A 14,490-nucleotide genomic window follows, 5' to 3' on the forward strand; every position below is an offset into this window, starting at 1 on the left:
AAAGAATGGCGAGGCTGAGATGTGCACGGGGAAAGGAGATACCTGGGTGAATGTCGGGCAGGAATGTTCCATGCTGTGCAGGAGCCACTGGAGGATCTGGAATTGGTGTGGAAGCAAAACAGCTTCCTTTCTTTTTTCTTTAATTTTGAAATAGCATCTTACTCTAGTATAGGCTGGCCTCAAACTCATGATCCTCTTGCCTCACTGTCCCCAGAGCTGGGGTTGCAGGTTTGTGCTGCACTCCCCAGTTTACCCTTCTCCTTTTGCTCTATCATAGTGTGTAAGTGTGTGTGTGCCTGTGTGTTTGTGTACGGGTATACACATGCAAGTGCATGCATGGAGGTCAGAGGCAGACAATCAGTGTCTTGCCTGCCATTCTTCTCCTTATTCCTTTGTACCAGGACCTTTCACTGAACTTGGAGCTAGAATGGCAGCCAGCAAGCTCCAGTCCCTCCACAGCATCCGAGGTGCAGGCATGCATTGCTGTTGCTGGTTTTTTACATAGGAGGTGGGGATGCAAACTCAGATGTTCATGATTGCTCATTAAGTGCTGTTACCCACTGAGGCGCTCACTCAGTCCCAGTGTAGCTTCCTGATCTAGTATTTGCCTGCCACCTGCCCTATTCTCGGGATTTAGAAGTGTGTGGGCTGTTTTATTTTACTGTTTTACTTTGTAATGATAACCACAGGATGTCTCTTTCCCTTTTTCTTTTAATTGAGAGGGAACCAGCTATGTTCAACATTTTGTAGTGTAAGGCTCAGAAGAAAAAAGTTATTCCACTCAGCCTGCCCTAGGCCCCTGTTGAGAGTGCTCTTCCAGTTTGTAAAAGCTTGGCTGAAGGGTCATGGGAAACAGTCTGGCCTAGTTAATGCATTTAGACACGCCTCCTCCTTCCTCCCACCACACCAGTGCAGACCTTTGCCACACTCTGCAGACTGCGCTTGGCTCAATTCCAAGCTGCGCTGCTGTTGCCAGCATGGATTCCCTGACAGTTAGCTCTGAAGGTGGGCCTATTGCTGCCTACCAAACCCTGAAATAGGCATGCAGGGTGGGTGGGGGCAAGAGATCAGGTAAGTGTTTGCTGAAAGGTAGGAAACCTGTATGTCTTTAACATGTTTTGATTGTATTAGCTCATCGTTCCCATATTGGTACTGAACCCAGGGCCCTGTACTTGCTAAGCAAGGACTTCATGGCCACATTAAACCCCCAGACCCATTGCTATCTGTTTTGTATGCCTCTTATACAGCAACTATTTGCATTTTCTCGCTGTTAGTACATCTTGTGTACACATGTAGAAAAGTCTCAGAATTTGAAAGATAGTTGGGAAGGGAACTCGAGTCCTCAGCCTGTGAAACTGTCCTCCCTCTCATCCATCCTACAGCGCACGAGGCTGTACTGTGTTCCTGCCTGTAGGTTTTAGGTCTGTTTGTTTGCTTGTTGGTTTTTTGTTTGTTTGTTTGGTTAGTTGGTTTGGTTTGGTTTTTTGTTTTTTTCGAGACAGAGTTTCTCTGTGTAGCCCAGCTATCCTGGAACTCACTCTGTAGACCAGGCTGGCCTTGAACTCAGAAATCTGCCTGCCTCTGCCTCCCAAGTGCTGTGTTTGCTTGTTTTTATTTTTTTAGACCAAGATGATTTGGTTTTACCCTAGGTCCCTGGGCTATCTAGTCTCTGGTTCTCTAGTTTCAGGTATGGGTTCCATCTGGTGAAGTGAGCCTTAAATCAGTTATTGGTTAATTACTTCCATAAGCTTTGTGCTACTATTGCCCTAGCATATCTTGCAAGCAGTATACCACTGTAGATCACAGAGTTTGTGCCAGCCCTGAAACTTTTAAAGAAATATGTCTGCACTTTGTGTGTGAATAAAGGTACGGGTATGGAGATCAGATAAAAACCTTAACCTCAGGTGTCCGCTCTTGCCTTCCACCTTGTTTGAGACAGTCTTTGTTGGTTTTCCACTGTGTGTACCTTGATAGCTGGTGGGGAAGCATCTAGAAATTCTCCTATCTCCGCTTCTGGTCCCTCTCCCAGCTAAAGCTCTAGGCCCTGAAGGCAGGCAAGGCACTTTTTAGCCAGAGTTAGAGCCATATTTGTGGAATGCTGTAGGCTAGCACAAAGAGGGACTGGAAAATGGATTGCAGCTCTGCCTCTGCCTCCTGGATGCCAGGCTCTGGGGCAAACATTCCCACCCCCCTTCCTTTTCCAGAGGCATCCTGGCTTGTGACATCGGCTCACACATTACAGATGGGAAAATCTAGGTTTCTCAGCTAGTAGCAAGTGGACCCGGAACCTGGCTCCTAGGGGGCTTCAGGCCGAATTTTTCACTTCATCCTGCCAACTCTGCTTCTGGCATTTTTTCTCTGAACCTCTAAAAACTTCCAAACTCTCTCAAAGCAATCAAACAAAAAGCCCAAAACACACAGAGAAGGGACTGTGAGGCTACAGTGGGGCCCGGAGGGGGGTAGACTGGTGTATTTCTCTGCTCCCCTCTCCAGCTCCACTTTCTTTGCAGAGGGCTTTTTGCTTCTCTAGCTGCTAATTTTCTACCAGTGTGCCTCCTTTGTTTCTGACAATCTACTACTGGTCTGCAATTTGCTGTGTCCAATCCAATTAGACCCATGCTGACAGGTAACTGCTAAGCAACCTTACCACACCCCAGCAAACACATCTTCTAATCATTTTATGAACATCAAAGCCCATGCCTTCTTCTTCAGCCTGTTTCGTAAAAAATTCCAGAAGAGCAGTGCAAAAGTACTAGGTCATGGAAGTGCTAGGTCATGGAAGTGCTAGGTCATGGAAGTACTAGGTCATGGAAATGCTAGGTCATGGAAGTGCTAGGTCATGGAAGTACTAGGTCATGGAAATGCTAGGTTATGGAAGTGCTAGGTCATGGAAGTACTAGGTCATGGAAGTGCTAGATCATGGAAGTGCTAGGTCATGGAAGACAGTTCTTATTTGAAGCAGGTTCTTCTGCATTAAAAGGAAGTAAGTCATCACCTGCTAACCCAGGTGGAGATGCGAACCCTGGGGTTCTTGGTAGGTGGCTTTGTCTTGACATTGGAGGCTTTCTTCATTTATATTCAGATTGCACACACACACACACACACACACACACTGATCATGACTGTGTCTTTACAAAGGTTGATGGGGCTTGCCTGCTCTAGAGTAAAGCTATGTGTCCAGGTGGTAAAATTAGTCTTTCCAGCAGAAATGTTGCTAGAAGAGCCCGTTTATCCCTTTCCTAGAAACTCCATTCAGGGAGGTGTGTGTGTGTGTGTGTGTGTGTGTGTGTGTGTGTTTGTGTATGTGGGTTTTTGTTTTTGTTTTGTTTTTTTTTTTTTTGATGCATGCTCTCATCATATAGCCCTGAATTTACTGTGTAGCTCAAGCTGACCTCAAACTCACAGCAGTCCTCCTCCTCAGTCGCCCAACCAGAACTGGCATCTCAGCCCCCTCAGCTTTCCACGTGGTTTTACCCAGGCAGCCCCTTAGTGAAGCTGAGCCTGGTTCCCACCCTTTCCAGTTGTGTCTTCCCACTCCCTCAGTTTGCAGCAGAGCTTCAGTGGGACTATGACACCTTGGCGGTTGTCAGCTTGTCCTGGTCATCCATTTTGCAGAATGCTTTTCAGTTTGGGTTTATTTGATGTTTACACCTGCCCAGGGCATCCATGTTGTTCTCATGCACTTGACAGATAGCACAGACTGTCTGCTGGCATTAACTTTGACATCATCAACAGCATTTTTCTTTTAACGTGCTGGGACTGGAACCCAGAGCTTTGAATGTGCCAAGTGCAGGCCACACCACTGGGCCATACCCCAGCTCAAGGTGGTGTCTTCTTAATGACCAGGTTTTGTCCCCATAGTCACTTTCTTTCTTCTTATGGTTTTCCTTTTCTTTTCTTTTCTTTTCTTTTTTTTTTTTTGGATAGCTATGGTGAGGCTCAAGGGAGACCCCCTGAACTTCCTTTTTTCGGGAGCACTTTCACAAGCACATCCTCTCTTTTGCTTCTGTGTGTAGTATGGAGCAAGTTAAGTTGACTTGTGAACACTGAGATCCTAGTCCTCAAGGAAGGACAGTAGGTCAGAGCCCTTACATCAGTTAGCAGCTCCCCGTCCTATGTGTTCTTTAGGCTTGTCGCCACTGTCCATGGTAATAAGCTTCTAGAATCAACAGTCTGTCTTCCCAGACATAGAGACGCTTGCTCCTATGTCTCTCAAGGGAGATTCCCAGAAAGGAATCTAGAATTCATCCCAGTGACATTTGTTTTTACATTCTTGTTTGTTTATTAATGTGTGTGTGTGTGTGTGTGTGTGTGTGTGTGTGTGTGCATGCTGGTTCGTGCGAGTATACTTTCATGCCATGGCACTCACGTAGAGGTGAGAACAGTTGCAGGGTTAATTCTTTCCTTCCACTGTGTGTGTGTGTGTGTGTGTGTGTGTGTGTGTGTGTGTCCTAGGAATCCAGCTCAGGTTGTCAGGTTTGGTGGCAAGTGGCTTTATCCATCAAAACTTCTCACCAGCCCTCTTGTCTCACTGAGAGCCATTTTGCAAGGGATTAGCAATATGGGAGGTGTTTGGCATGAACCATGATCTTTACATTGGGAGTTTGCAAGTGAATGGATGGAGACAGATGGGCAAGCAAAGAGGTGAACATGGAACCAGATGCACAGGAGGCTTAGCGGCAGCAGCGCAGTGCCACCTGTGACACTATGGGCTGAGTGTCTCCAGGTTCTTGGCCTCTTAATCATGAGTAAAATAGAGCTCATGCAGGTGACAAGGTAGTGAGGAAACTTTAATCACAGCAAAGTAACAGAACAGGTCCGAGTGTGCGGCAAGAGCGAAGTAGGAAGAGTCACATGAGTGGAGATACTCTGCCTGGGGTCTGAGGAAGGGGAGGCTGCTGCTAAGGGGCTTTGTGGTTCAGATGGTTCTCTGTGATGATGGGTTAGGTCAGATAACCTGCTGCACATGTCACTGCCAGTAGAATATGTACTTTCAGTTAGGCACAGGTGTAAGATGGCCTAGAAATTCCTTGGAGGATGCAGTTTTGCCTTTCTGTACTAAAACTGGTTCTTATATCTGGACACAAAGAGAGCACAATGAACTGGAATCTGTCTGAATTTGACCGTTGTCAAGGGAAGGAGAAACCAATTTGTTGGCAGAGGAGTAGTGAGTATGTGTAGGTTGATGCATGCGGGGGTCCTAGGTTGCTAGCAGGTTGCCAGACCCATTGTTGAGAGAGGTGTGTTTATGAGTGCATAGTATAGGCAGGCAAATGTCTCAGGCTCCCAGGTGCATTCTTAGAAGCAGGAGGAGGGGTATGTATACCCTTTACCAAGTGGAGTCCATGTTACTAAACTATCCTCTACTCTCACTTGCCTCAGTAAGCAAGAGTTGGGAGAAAGAATGAGCAATCCTTTGGCAGGGAGAGCATCAGTGGGGCAGCTGAAAGTAGGCATTAGGGCACAGTAGGCCATTTACCTTTTGCTTCAAGAAGAGCATCAAGTCAGAGATGCAGTGAGACGGGGTCAGGTGCTGAGAGTGAAGGACTTAAAAGGCAGTGGCAGGAAGCAAAAGGGGTGAAGGAAATCCCCAGGATGTGCAAGTGTGGCGGTGAGGTATGGCACTGGAGTCCTGCTGACTCAGTCTTTCAAGGTGTCACCAAGTCTCAATAAATTTTAAACGTGCTTCATCTAATGCTGAGAGCTGGCTGAGTGTTCTGCGTAGACTGTATTTACCTGATCATAAAAATGCGTTTACAGAGAGCAGGGCATGGTGGCACATGCCTACACTCCCAAGCACTCAGAAGATTAAGGTAGGGGTGTGAGTTCAGGGGACAGCTTGGTCTTCATAGAAAGTTCACAGGATCCTGACATGCCCCTCTGCCCAGTATGTACTATATTACAAGGTCACATCCTAGATCAATCGATTGTGGCCTTTGATTCCAACCTTGGAAACTGCTTGGCCTTTGGCAGGCCTTGGTCCTTTCTGATGCCATGTAAAATATTATGGCAAAAATTTCAGTCTCTCTAAAGCATAAAAACAAAGCATAATAATAATTTTTTAAAAACAGATTTTTTTTTCACTTTCAGAGGCCAGAGGAGGACATTGATTGTCCCGCTCTATCACCCTCTACCTCCTCTCCTTGAAATGGGGTCTCCAGTGAAGCTGTAGTTTACCAGTTTTGATGACTGTCCTGCCAGTGAACTTCCAGTGTCCACCTGTCTGCTCCCCAGTGCTCACACTCAGGTTCTTAGGTGGAATCTAGAGATCTCAGCTCAACCACGTGTCCCCACCCACTGAGCCCTTTCTCTAGCCTCTGGCTTATACCTTTACAAGGTTGAAAAAAGGGAGATTAATATAGGCAAACTATTTGTGGCTTGCAGTTTCTAAAATATTTACTTTGTAGCCACTTCCAGGGAAAGCTTGCTAGCCCTGATGTGGCAGGCACAGCATCATTTGACAAATGATCATCAAAGCGACATTCAGATGCTTCCACTAGTGGAAGGCATGAGCCGCCCATTTCCTGTCTGGACAGCTCAGGCAACATTAGTCATTTTGGGTTCTGATGGGCTTTGCCTTACTGTACGTCATCTGCACATTGGCCTGGAGTAGAGACGAGAATGTGGATTTCATGTGAGAGTTTGTCAAGGGTCTTCTGTACTCCAGGTACTGTGCTCAGCTGAGGGAAGGTGAATGAAACAATTTTAATTTTAAAAAGTACTTATTAGATTTAATTCCTTAACATTAAAAAATTAAAACATGGCCGGGTGTGGTGGCGCACGCCTTTAATCCCAGCACTTAGGAGGCAGGGACAGGAGAATTTCTGAGTTCGAGGCCAGCCTGGTCTACAGAGTGAGTTCCAGGACAGCCAGGGCTACACAGAGAAACCCTGTCTTGAAAAAAAAAAAAAAAAGAAAGAAAGAAAATTAAAACATGACAGGTAAAAGATCCAGTTTTTAGGGCTGGAGAGATGGTTCAGAGGTTACAAGCTCTAGATGTTCTTGCAGAGAACCCAGGTGTGGTACCTTATAGCTGTCTATAACCCCAGTTCTAGGCGATGCCCTCCTCTTGGCTTCCTGAACACCTGTACACTGTATACTCACAGCAAACACACATGTGTATAAATAAAAACTAAAAAAAACTCTTAGATTCAGTTTTAAGTAATTTTTCAGTCTTTAAAATCAACAGTATTTAAAATCTTTTGTTGGGGGTAATATTTGTATTAGATTTCTACAACATCCTTTATATAGTATATTAGTTAGGGTTCTCTAGAACAGTTCTCTCTCAACCTGTGGGTTGTGACCACTTTGGCAAGCCTCTATCTCCAGAAATATTTACATTATGATTCATAACAGTAGCAAAATTACAGCTATGAAGAATCAACAAAATTAATTTTATGGTTGGGGGTCATCACTACATGAGGAACTGTATTAAAGTGTCACAGCATTAGGAAGGTTGAGACGCGCTGCTCTAGAGGATCAGAACTGATAGGATGAATCTATCGTATATGTACAATTGACAGTGGGTTAGACTATGGGCCAGCTAGTCCAACAATGGCTGTCTACCAATGGAAAGTCTAAGAATTCAATAGTTCAGTCCATGATGTTTCAATTGTATATATTTCTTCAGTATTCTCTGGAATCCCAAAGAAGTAGGCTGTAAGGCCAGTGAAGAGTAGACTGGCCAGTGAGAGCCAGGGCAAGCAGGCAGAGAGCAAGGGCTTCCTCCTTCCATGTCCACTATATAGGCAGCCACCGAAGGTGTGGCCTAGATTTAGGGTGGATCTTCCTATTTTAATGATTTAATTAAGAGAAATCAGTCACAGGTGTACCTACCCAGCTGCTTGGGTTTTAGTTAATTCAAGTTGACAACCAAGAACAGCCCCAACAGTTTCCATCTTTAAAAATATGTACACAATTCTCCTCATATCTGACACAATTGCCAAAGCCTTTTTTTCTTCTCCTATCAGTGGAGCACAGGGCCAGGAGGTGCTGACGTAATCAGCAGGGATAGCTCTGACAGTGCTGGGTAACTCCTGCCCTGCCAAACCATCCTCAAGCCTGTCCATACAGACAGTCAGTTTGGACAGAAAGAAACCTGCTCTCAATTTCCTTATTTCTGTATTGCTGTTACAGATACATAATACCAAGTTAGAAAGATTCAGAGATGATACAGTGTCTCTGTTAGTAGCTGACCCCTGACCCCTGGCCTTCCACTTCTTACTCTCCAGCCTCCTGCCCCCTGCTTTCTGCTCACCACCCCTGCCACCTACCCCCACCCTCAACTTCCTCCTTATCCTTCTGCATCCTGCTTACAGTTCTCCTCCTGCCCAGGCCCCCACCTCTAGTCCCTGGCCCCTGCTTCCTACTCCCTGTCCCTTTTCCCTTGACTCCCGATCCCCCACCTCTTGTCCTCCACTTACTGCCTCCTTTTCCTGTCTCCTACCTCCTACCCCCTGTGCCTTAGCCTTCCCCGCCCCGCTCCTTATTCCCATCTCACCTCCCCAGTTTCTTTCTCTTGGTAAGTTAGGTCATAAGCTTTGGATAAGTGTCATGCTGTGACATCTGTGCTCCCACATGTAAGTCACTGGGTGTGGCTCTGTTGATAGATTAGCACCAGGACTCTGTGGCAGATGAAGCCCTGGGAGGTTGTTGCCCAACCATGCTGTCATTTCCTTTCATCTTAGCTGTGGTTTGGCTGCTGGGATTCTTTTCTGTTACATGCCAAGCCCTCATCAAAGCCTGTCTTCTTTCACTAGAAGCAACACAGTCCCATCGGGAGACTTGGGTTTGACCCACACTCAGCATCAGGCCCTTGTCTGATCACAGTGCCCAGGTATAGGTGTGTTCAGCTTCTAAGATGACAAGAGGCTGAGGTCTCTCCTGCTCTACTCAGAGCTGCAGAGCCTAGCTCTTCAGGAGGAATGAGAGCCAGGGAGAGGCAAGACTGACTCCACCCCTGGGTGCACTTGTTCCTCCTCTAGGTCCCCTGCTCTTCCCATCCATCTTATGCATGGTTAGATTTCATGCTGTTAGATTCCTCAGAAGTCTAGCCTGTCCTAGATGCTTATAGCAAATTCCTTTGTTGGGTTACTGTGGGTGTTCCACCCTCCTGTCACAAAGTGAAACCCGGCCACACCCTCTGTGAAGTCAATAGGATCTTCTATTCTGACCAGATTTTCTCAAAGCCGCATAAGCCATAAAAAGTTTGAACCACGTGCTTTTTATGCTCTTTTAGCATGCCTCTTATTGCCTTTGGGGTTTGTTTGTTTTCCCTAGTACTTCCCTAGCTTTACAGAGGTGTAAACGACATTCTAAGTGGTCACTCATGGTGACCTTCCCAGCCCTTAAAGCTATAGAGGCTTTTTTGTTTGTTTTTAAATTTGTGGGATCCACCTCAGCAGGTCACCAGAGAACAGTCAGGGGAAAGTGAGTTGGGCCTGATCTTGGGGAGGGAGCTATGGACATCTGATTCTGCAGGCCTGAGTGCAGGCCTTTGCACTGCTGTGGCTCCTCGGCCTGTCTCCCCTTACATTAAGTGTTTAGCTTATATTGGAAGGAGATCAGTAGCAAATGAGTATCCAAACACAGGTTGTTGGTTAGCTTAAGAGAGGAAAGAATAAAGATTCTGAAAAGGTCTTTTCACACAGATCCTACTGTAGATGGTATGGCAGTTGTCATTGGATGGCTGCATACAATGTATAGCGTATGCTTGATGTGTATAGAAAGATGCTTAATGCTTGGAAGAATGAGCATCAAGGGAGAACACTTCCCATTGGCCAATTATGAGGTTTTGTAAAGGGATCTGGGAAGATCACTTAGCAAAGGGCATGAAGACCAGAGTTTGCACTCCAGAACCCATGTGAAAATACTGGACACCACCCAGCAAGGTGGCTCAGCAGTGGGAAGGTGCTTGCCACCAAGCCCAACGACCTCATTCATTCAGTCCCAGAACCTACAAGGTAGAAGGAAAGAACCAATTCCCACAAATTGTCCTCTGACCTCCTTGTGCATGGCATGATACACTTTCACACCCCATCTGCCTAGTAAAAAATAATGTAAAAATAAATGCTGGGCTTAGTGCTGGGTCGCAAAGACGAGAAGAGGCCTGGGGCTCACTAGTCAGCCATTCTAGCCTGTGAGTTCCAGGGCAACGAGGTGGGTGTTGCTCCTGATAAAGGTCTCTAAGAGATAGAAGGGAGTTGTCCCAGCAAAGAGGGGAAAGATTTCTTAAGAATACAGGGAATGGCAGCCATGGCCATCAGCCCCACGGTAGCACCAGGTATCCATCGGCATAACCTGGGCTGCTGGTCAGGCTTCCTGACTCCTGGACACCAACCTTGTTTTTTGTCCCCTGCATAGGAAGATACATGGGACCCAGGCAACTCAATTTTTAAAAAAAGATTTATTTTTCTCTGTGTGTCAGTGTGCTAGTTTGTATGCAAGCATAGTGCCCTTGTGGGACCAGAAGAAGGCATCAGATCTTGTGGAGAGCTGGAGTTACAGACCGTTGTGAGCTGCCATGTGGGTGCTGAGAACTCTAGTCCTGGAAGAGCAATATGTGCTTTTAACCACTGAGCCATCTCTGCAGCCTCACACACCTCATTTTCCCGAATCTCTCATTAGGGTGGTGCACACCTATAATCCCAGCACTCTTGAGGCTGAGGCAAGAGAATCAAAAGTCTGTGGACAACCTGGGCTATGTAATGAGACCCTGAGTGAAGCATTGCCCAATGTATGATGCTAGTCTTTGTAATCAGTGAGGCTCACCAGTTCTATAGGAAAAGGATTCATTATTTTCATCCTTTCTGCTGTGTTCTACTGATTTTTCTCAACTTCCTAGGCCTGTTGAGATTATTCCATCCAGTCACGCTGGGGCTCTTGTGCCCAAGTGTACTTTGAAGTGGGCAGAACATGAAGTGGCCTGTAGAAAGTAGTTCTCCCTAAGGCTTTCATCAGCAAAGTAACCTAGCCCCAGCCATGGGGCCACAGGCAGCTCTTGTGGTGTCCTTTGTCCTTGCTCTTCTCTAAGGGCTAACCAAGGCTCCTCCTTCCTCTGTCCTCCTTGGTGGGATTAAAGGCATGTGCCACCACAGCCAGGCCCCTTTTCAAAGTATAATTATCAATCAGGGTATATTGCACTTTGTAATGGACTGTACTGGGCCATCTCAATACAAGTGGGTGTTGTGCTTTGGTATTCATTGTACCTCTTTTACCGCCTCTTCTCTTTCCTTTGTAGTCTTCTTTCTTGAATTGAAATTCCAGCTTCTGCAGATAAGCGGAAACGTGTGCTATTTGTCTCTGTCTTCTTTAATGATGACTCTTAGTTCTATCGATTTTTATGCAAACACCCTGATTTCCTTCTTCTCTATGGCTCACCAGCACTCCATTGTGGCTATGTAGAAGTTTTCTTTCTCCATTCATCTGCTGATTCCGGAGATTGACTGATGTGTACAGTGCTGCGATAAGCAGCTTGCTTATGTCTCCAGTATATAAGGTCATAGAGCCTGTGGTACATGCCCAAGGAACAGTGTGGCTCAGTTACATGGTAGTTACATGGTGCCTTTTTCAGGAAGCATTTGGCTGCAGCTGCATGCATTCATTTCCAGGTTCCTGTATTTTATTCCACTGGTCTACATGATGTATTTTCTCAATACATCACACTAATTTTGCTACTACATATAACTCTGTACTATACTGTGAGTGTGTGTATGTAAAAATTAATAGAAAGGGTATCATTGTATAGCTGTGACTGGACTAGAACTCTGTAGACCAGGCTAGCCCTTTACTCACAGAGATCTGCCTGCTTCTACTTCCTGGGTGCTGGAGTTAAAGGCACGCACCTCGCCCAGCTTCTATCGTATATTTTGAATTTAGGTACCGCAGTGACCCCAACATTGCTCCTTTTGACAGGATTGTTCTGACTTTACCGGGTCTTTTGTGTTTCCACATAAATTTGGTTTATTTTGTTTGAGCCATGTCTGGGCTTGGCCTCTCAATCCTCCTGCACCTTCCTTCCCTGTGCTGATATTACAGGCACACCCATACCCAGGTGTGTGCTTTAGGATTTTTCTCTAGCTTCATAAAGAATGTTGCTTTTTTTATTGGGGACTGTGGCCAATGTAAGCCTTGCTGCAGTAGCGTGGTCACTTGAAAGCAGTACTAACTGTCCTGACTCAGACACGAGAAGTCTCTTCACTGTATGGCAGTGTTCTAGGTTTCACTGTTGGAGTCTTCGCCTCTTCAGTTGGCTTTATTCCTGGGATAATCTTGTTGTGAGCAGTGACAGTGGTTGTTTTCTTTCAGTCTCAGTGAGTTCACTACTGGCACATAGAAAAGCTAATGATTTTTCAACATTGATTTTGTACCCTGCTCCCTTGCTGGATTTGTTTATAGATTCTAAGAGTCTTGGCAGAGTTGTAAGGATTTCCTAAGAACAGACTCCTGCCATCTGCAATCAGGGATAATCTGACTTCTCCCTTCCTGTTGACATCACTTTCTTTTTCTTTGTTGCTGTTCTGGCTAAAATTCCAAGTACTGAATGAGCCATGAGTACAGACACCCTCATCTTTTCTGTCCTCCGAGGCTGCAAGCTTCTGCTCCCTCAGCCAAACAGAGGTCCTAGGATGTCCCATCTTGCATTTATCATTCTGTAGTACAAGGGTTCTGTATCTTATTTTCTCATATCTTTGATTGGGAGGTGTGATGGTTTGAATATGCGTGGCCCAATGTAAATTGGGAACGTGGCACTATTAGGGGATGTCGCCTTGTTGGAAATAGGTGTGGCCTTGTTGGAGGAAGTGTGTCACGGTGAGGGTGGACTTTGAGGTATCTTAGTGCTGAAGCTCTACCCAGTGTGGAGAAGATGCTCCTCCTGGCTGGCTGGCTTCATATCAGCATGTGAAACTCTCTGCTCTTTCAGTATCATATCTACTTGTAGGCTGTCATACTTCTCTCCATGATAATAATAGACTGAACCTCTGAAACTATAAGCCAACCCCAATTAAATGTTGCCTTTATAAGAGTTGCCTCGATCATGGTATCTCTTCACAGCAATAGAGCCCTAACTAAGCCAGGAGGAGATACTGAATTTTATAAACATCATTTTCTGCATCAGTTGTATGATGCAGATGAATCAGATTTTATGCTTGGTGTTGAGGTTTGGTTTGTTGCTCTGCATTGCAGTGCTAAATTCTGTACCTGAAGGTCTAGGCCTATGAATTTACCAGCTTTTGTTGGGCCAACTTTGTTCCTTAATTTAAAACTACTGGTTAAATAAAAATGGCTACAGCCAATTATTGGAGGGAATTGAGCAGAAAGAAGGAGAAGGAAGCAGAGAACGAGGAGGAGAGAGGAGAAGGCACCATGAGGGGAGATGTACCATGAGCACTTAGCCAGGAGAAACAGCAAGTATTTGGGAACACTGCTGGGAAGGCAGCCAGGCCAGTAGTTAGAAGACTAGATTAGAGGTTATTCTCCAGTAATTTTCAAGGCCAAATAAAATAACCATAGTCTGAGTCTCTTTTATTTGTAAGCTAGTTGAGGATAAGCTTAAATTGGTTGTGCTACACTTGGGAGCTGGCCTATGGGGCTACACCAACTTAAAGAGCATCCACACCGAAAGAGACACCTACAGAACCGAGAGCTGTGCTGGCCACGCATCTGACAGAGGCTTCTTGTGCAGAAGACCTGGCAACTTCAGTGAAATCAACAAGGAAAGGACAGGTTACTCAACCACAGAATGGCAAGCAAAGTTCTCAACAGAGCATGACAGATAATAAGTATATAAAAATATTATTCAATATTGGTGGCCATTAGGGAAAGGCAAATCACAAAACAAAACAAACAAACAAAAAACCCACACATTGAGATTCTATCTCACCTCGGTGCCTTTTCTTAAAAATTCAATTCAGGTCAAAGCCCTGAAGCTTTTAAGTACTTGAAGGGGAGCACCCATGTTCTGACAGAGGCAGTCATCCCCTCCATGAACCCAGTAGCTCCTACCGCTTATCTCTCTGGGTCACCTTCCTGGGCTCACCTCAGTTTCCTTGTCTCTCACTACCCTCGGTTGAAATGTCTGTGCTGCGTTTGTATCCCTGTCTTGACACTAGCTCCCCTTCCTAGCTCTGCATGCGTGCCACTCACAGGGCTTGCCGTTGTTGCTCTTTCTGTTTGTTTTTGCTGTGCTGGGGATCCAATGCAGGTCTCACACTTTCAAGGTTGCACCACAACTGCATTCCTTGAACTCCATAAGTGACCATGTTTGGTCACCTTTCCTAAGTGTCCCCAGGTAGGATCCCTCTTTTCTTTTCTCACTTTCTCTGCCCTACTCAGCTCCTCATCCGTTCCCAGCCTCTTTTCTTTTCTCTGCAGTGCTGATGGAGCCTAGGGCCTCATGTATGCTAGACAAGAAGTCTCCTGCTGACTGAGCTGTATCCACATCCAGCCCTGTACTGCCCTCACCTCCTGCAGACCTTTGCTGCTGCAGGT

At 45.8% G+C, this 14,490-nt stretch overlaps 1 protein-coding gene across 4 annotated transcripts in view; it reads left to right on the forward strand.

Moving 5' to 3' along the window:
• The window catches only part of Atg7 (autophagy related 7), a gene marked incomplete at its 5' end in the record, with an annotated part of 217,478 nt that overhangs the window by 8,354 nt on the left and 194,634 nt on the right, over positions 1-14,490 (forward strand). The window contains one exon of one of the 4 annotated variants that reach the window (NM_001379130.1): positions 934-1,071. The exons of the other annotated variants lie outside the window; for them this stretch is intronic. Within the exon in view, the coding sequence (NP_001366059.1) occupies positions 1,043-1,071 (29 nt within the window). Of the gene's footprint in view, positions 1-933; positions 1,072-14,490 lie in introns of those variants that run through there. 4 annotated transcript variants of the gene reach the window in all.

This window comes from Mus musculus, chromosome 6 (assembly GCF_000001635.26).
Source record: "Mus musculus strain C57BL/6J chromosome 6, GRCm38.p6 C57BL/6J".
NCBI classification, from domain to species: domain Eukaryota; kingdom Metazoa; phylum Chordata; class Mammalia; order Rodentia; family Muridae; genus Mus; species Mus musculus.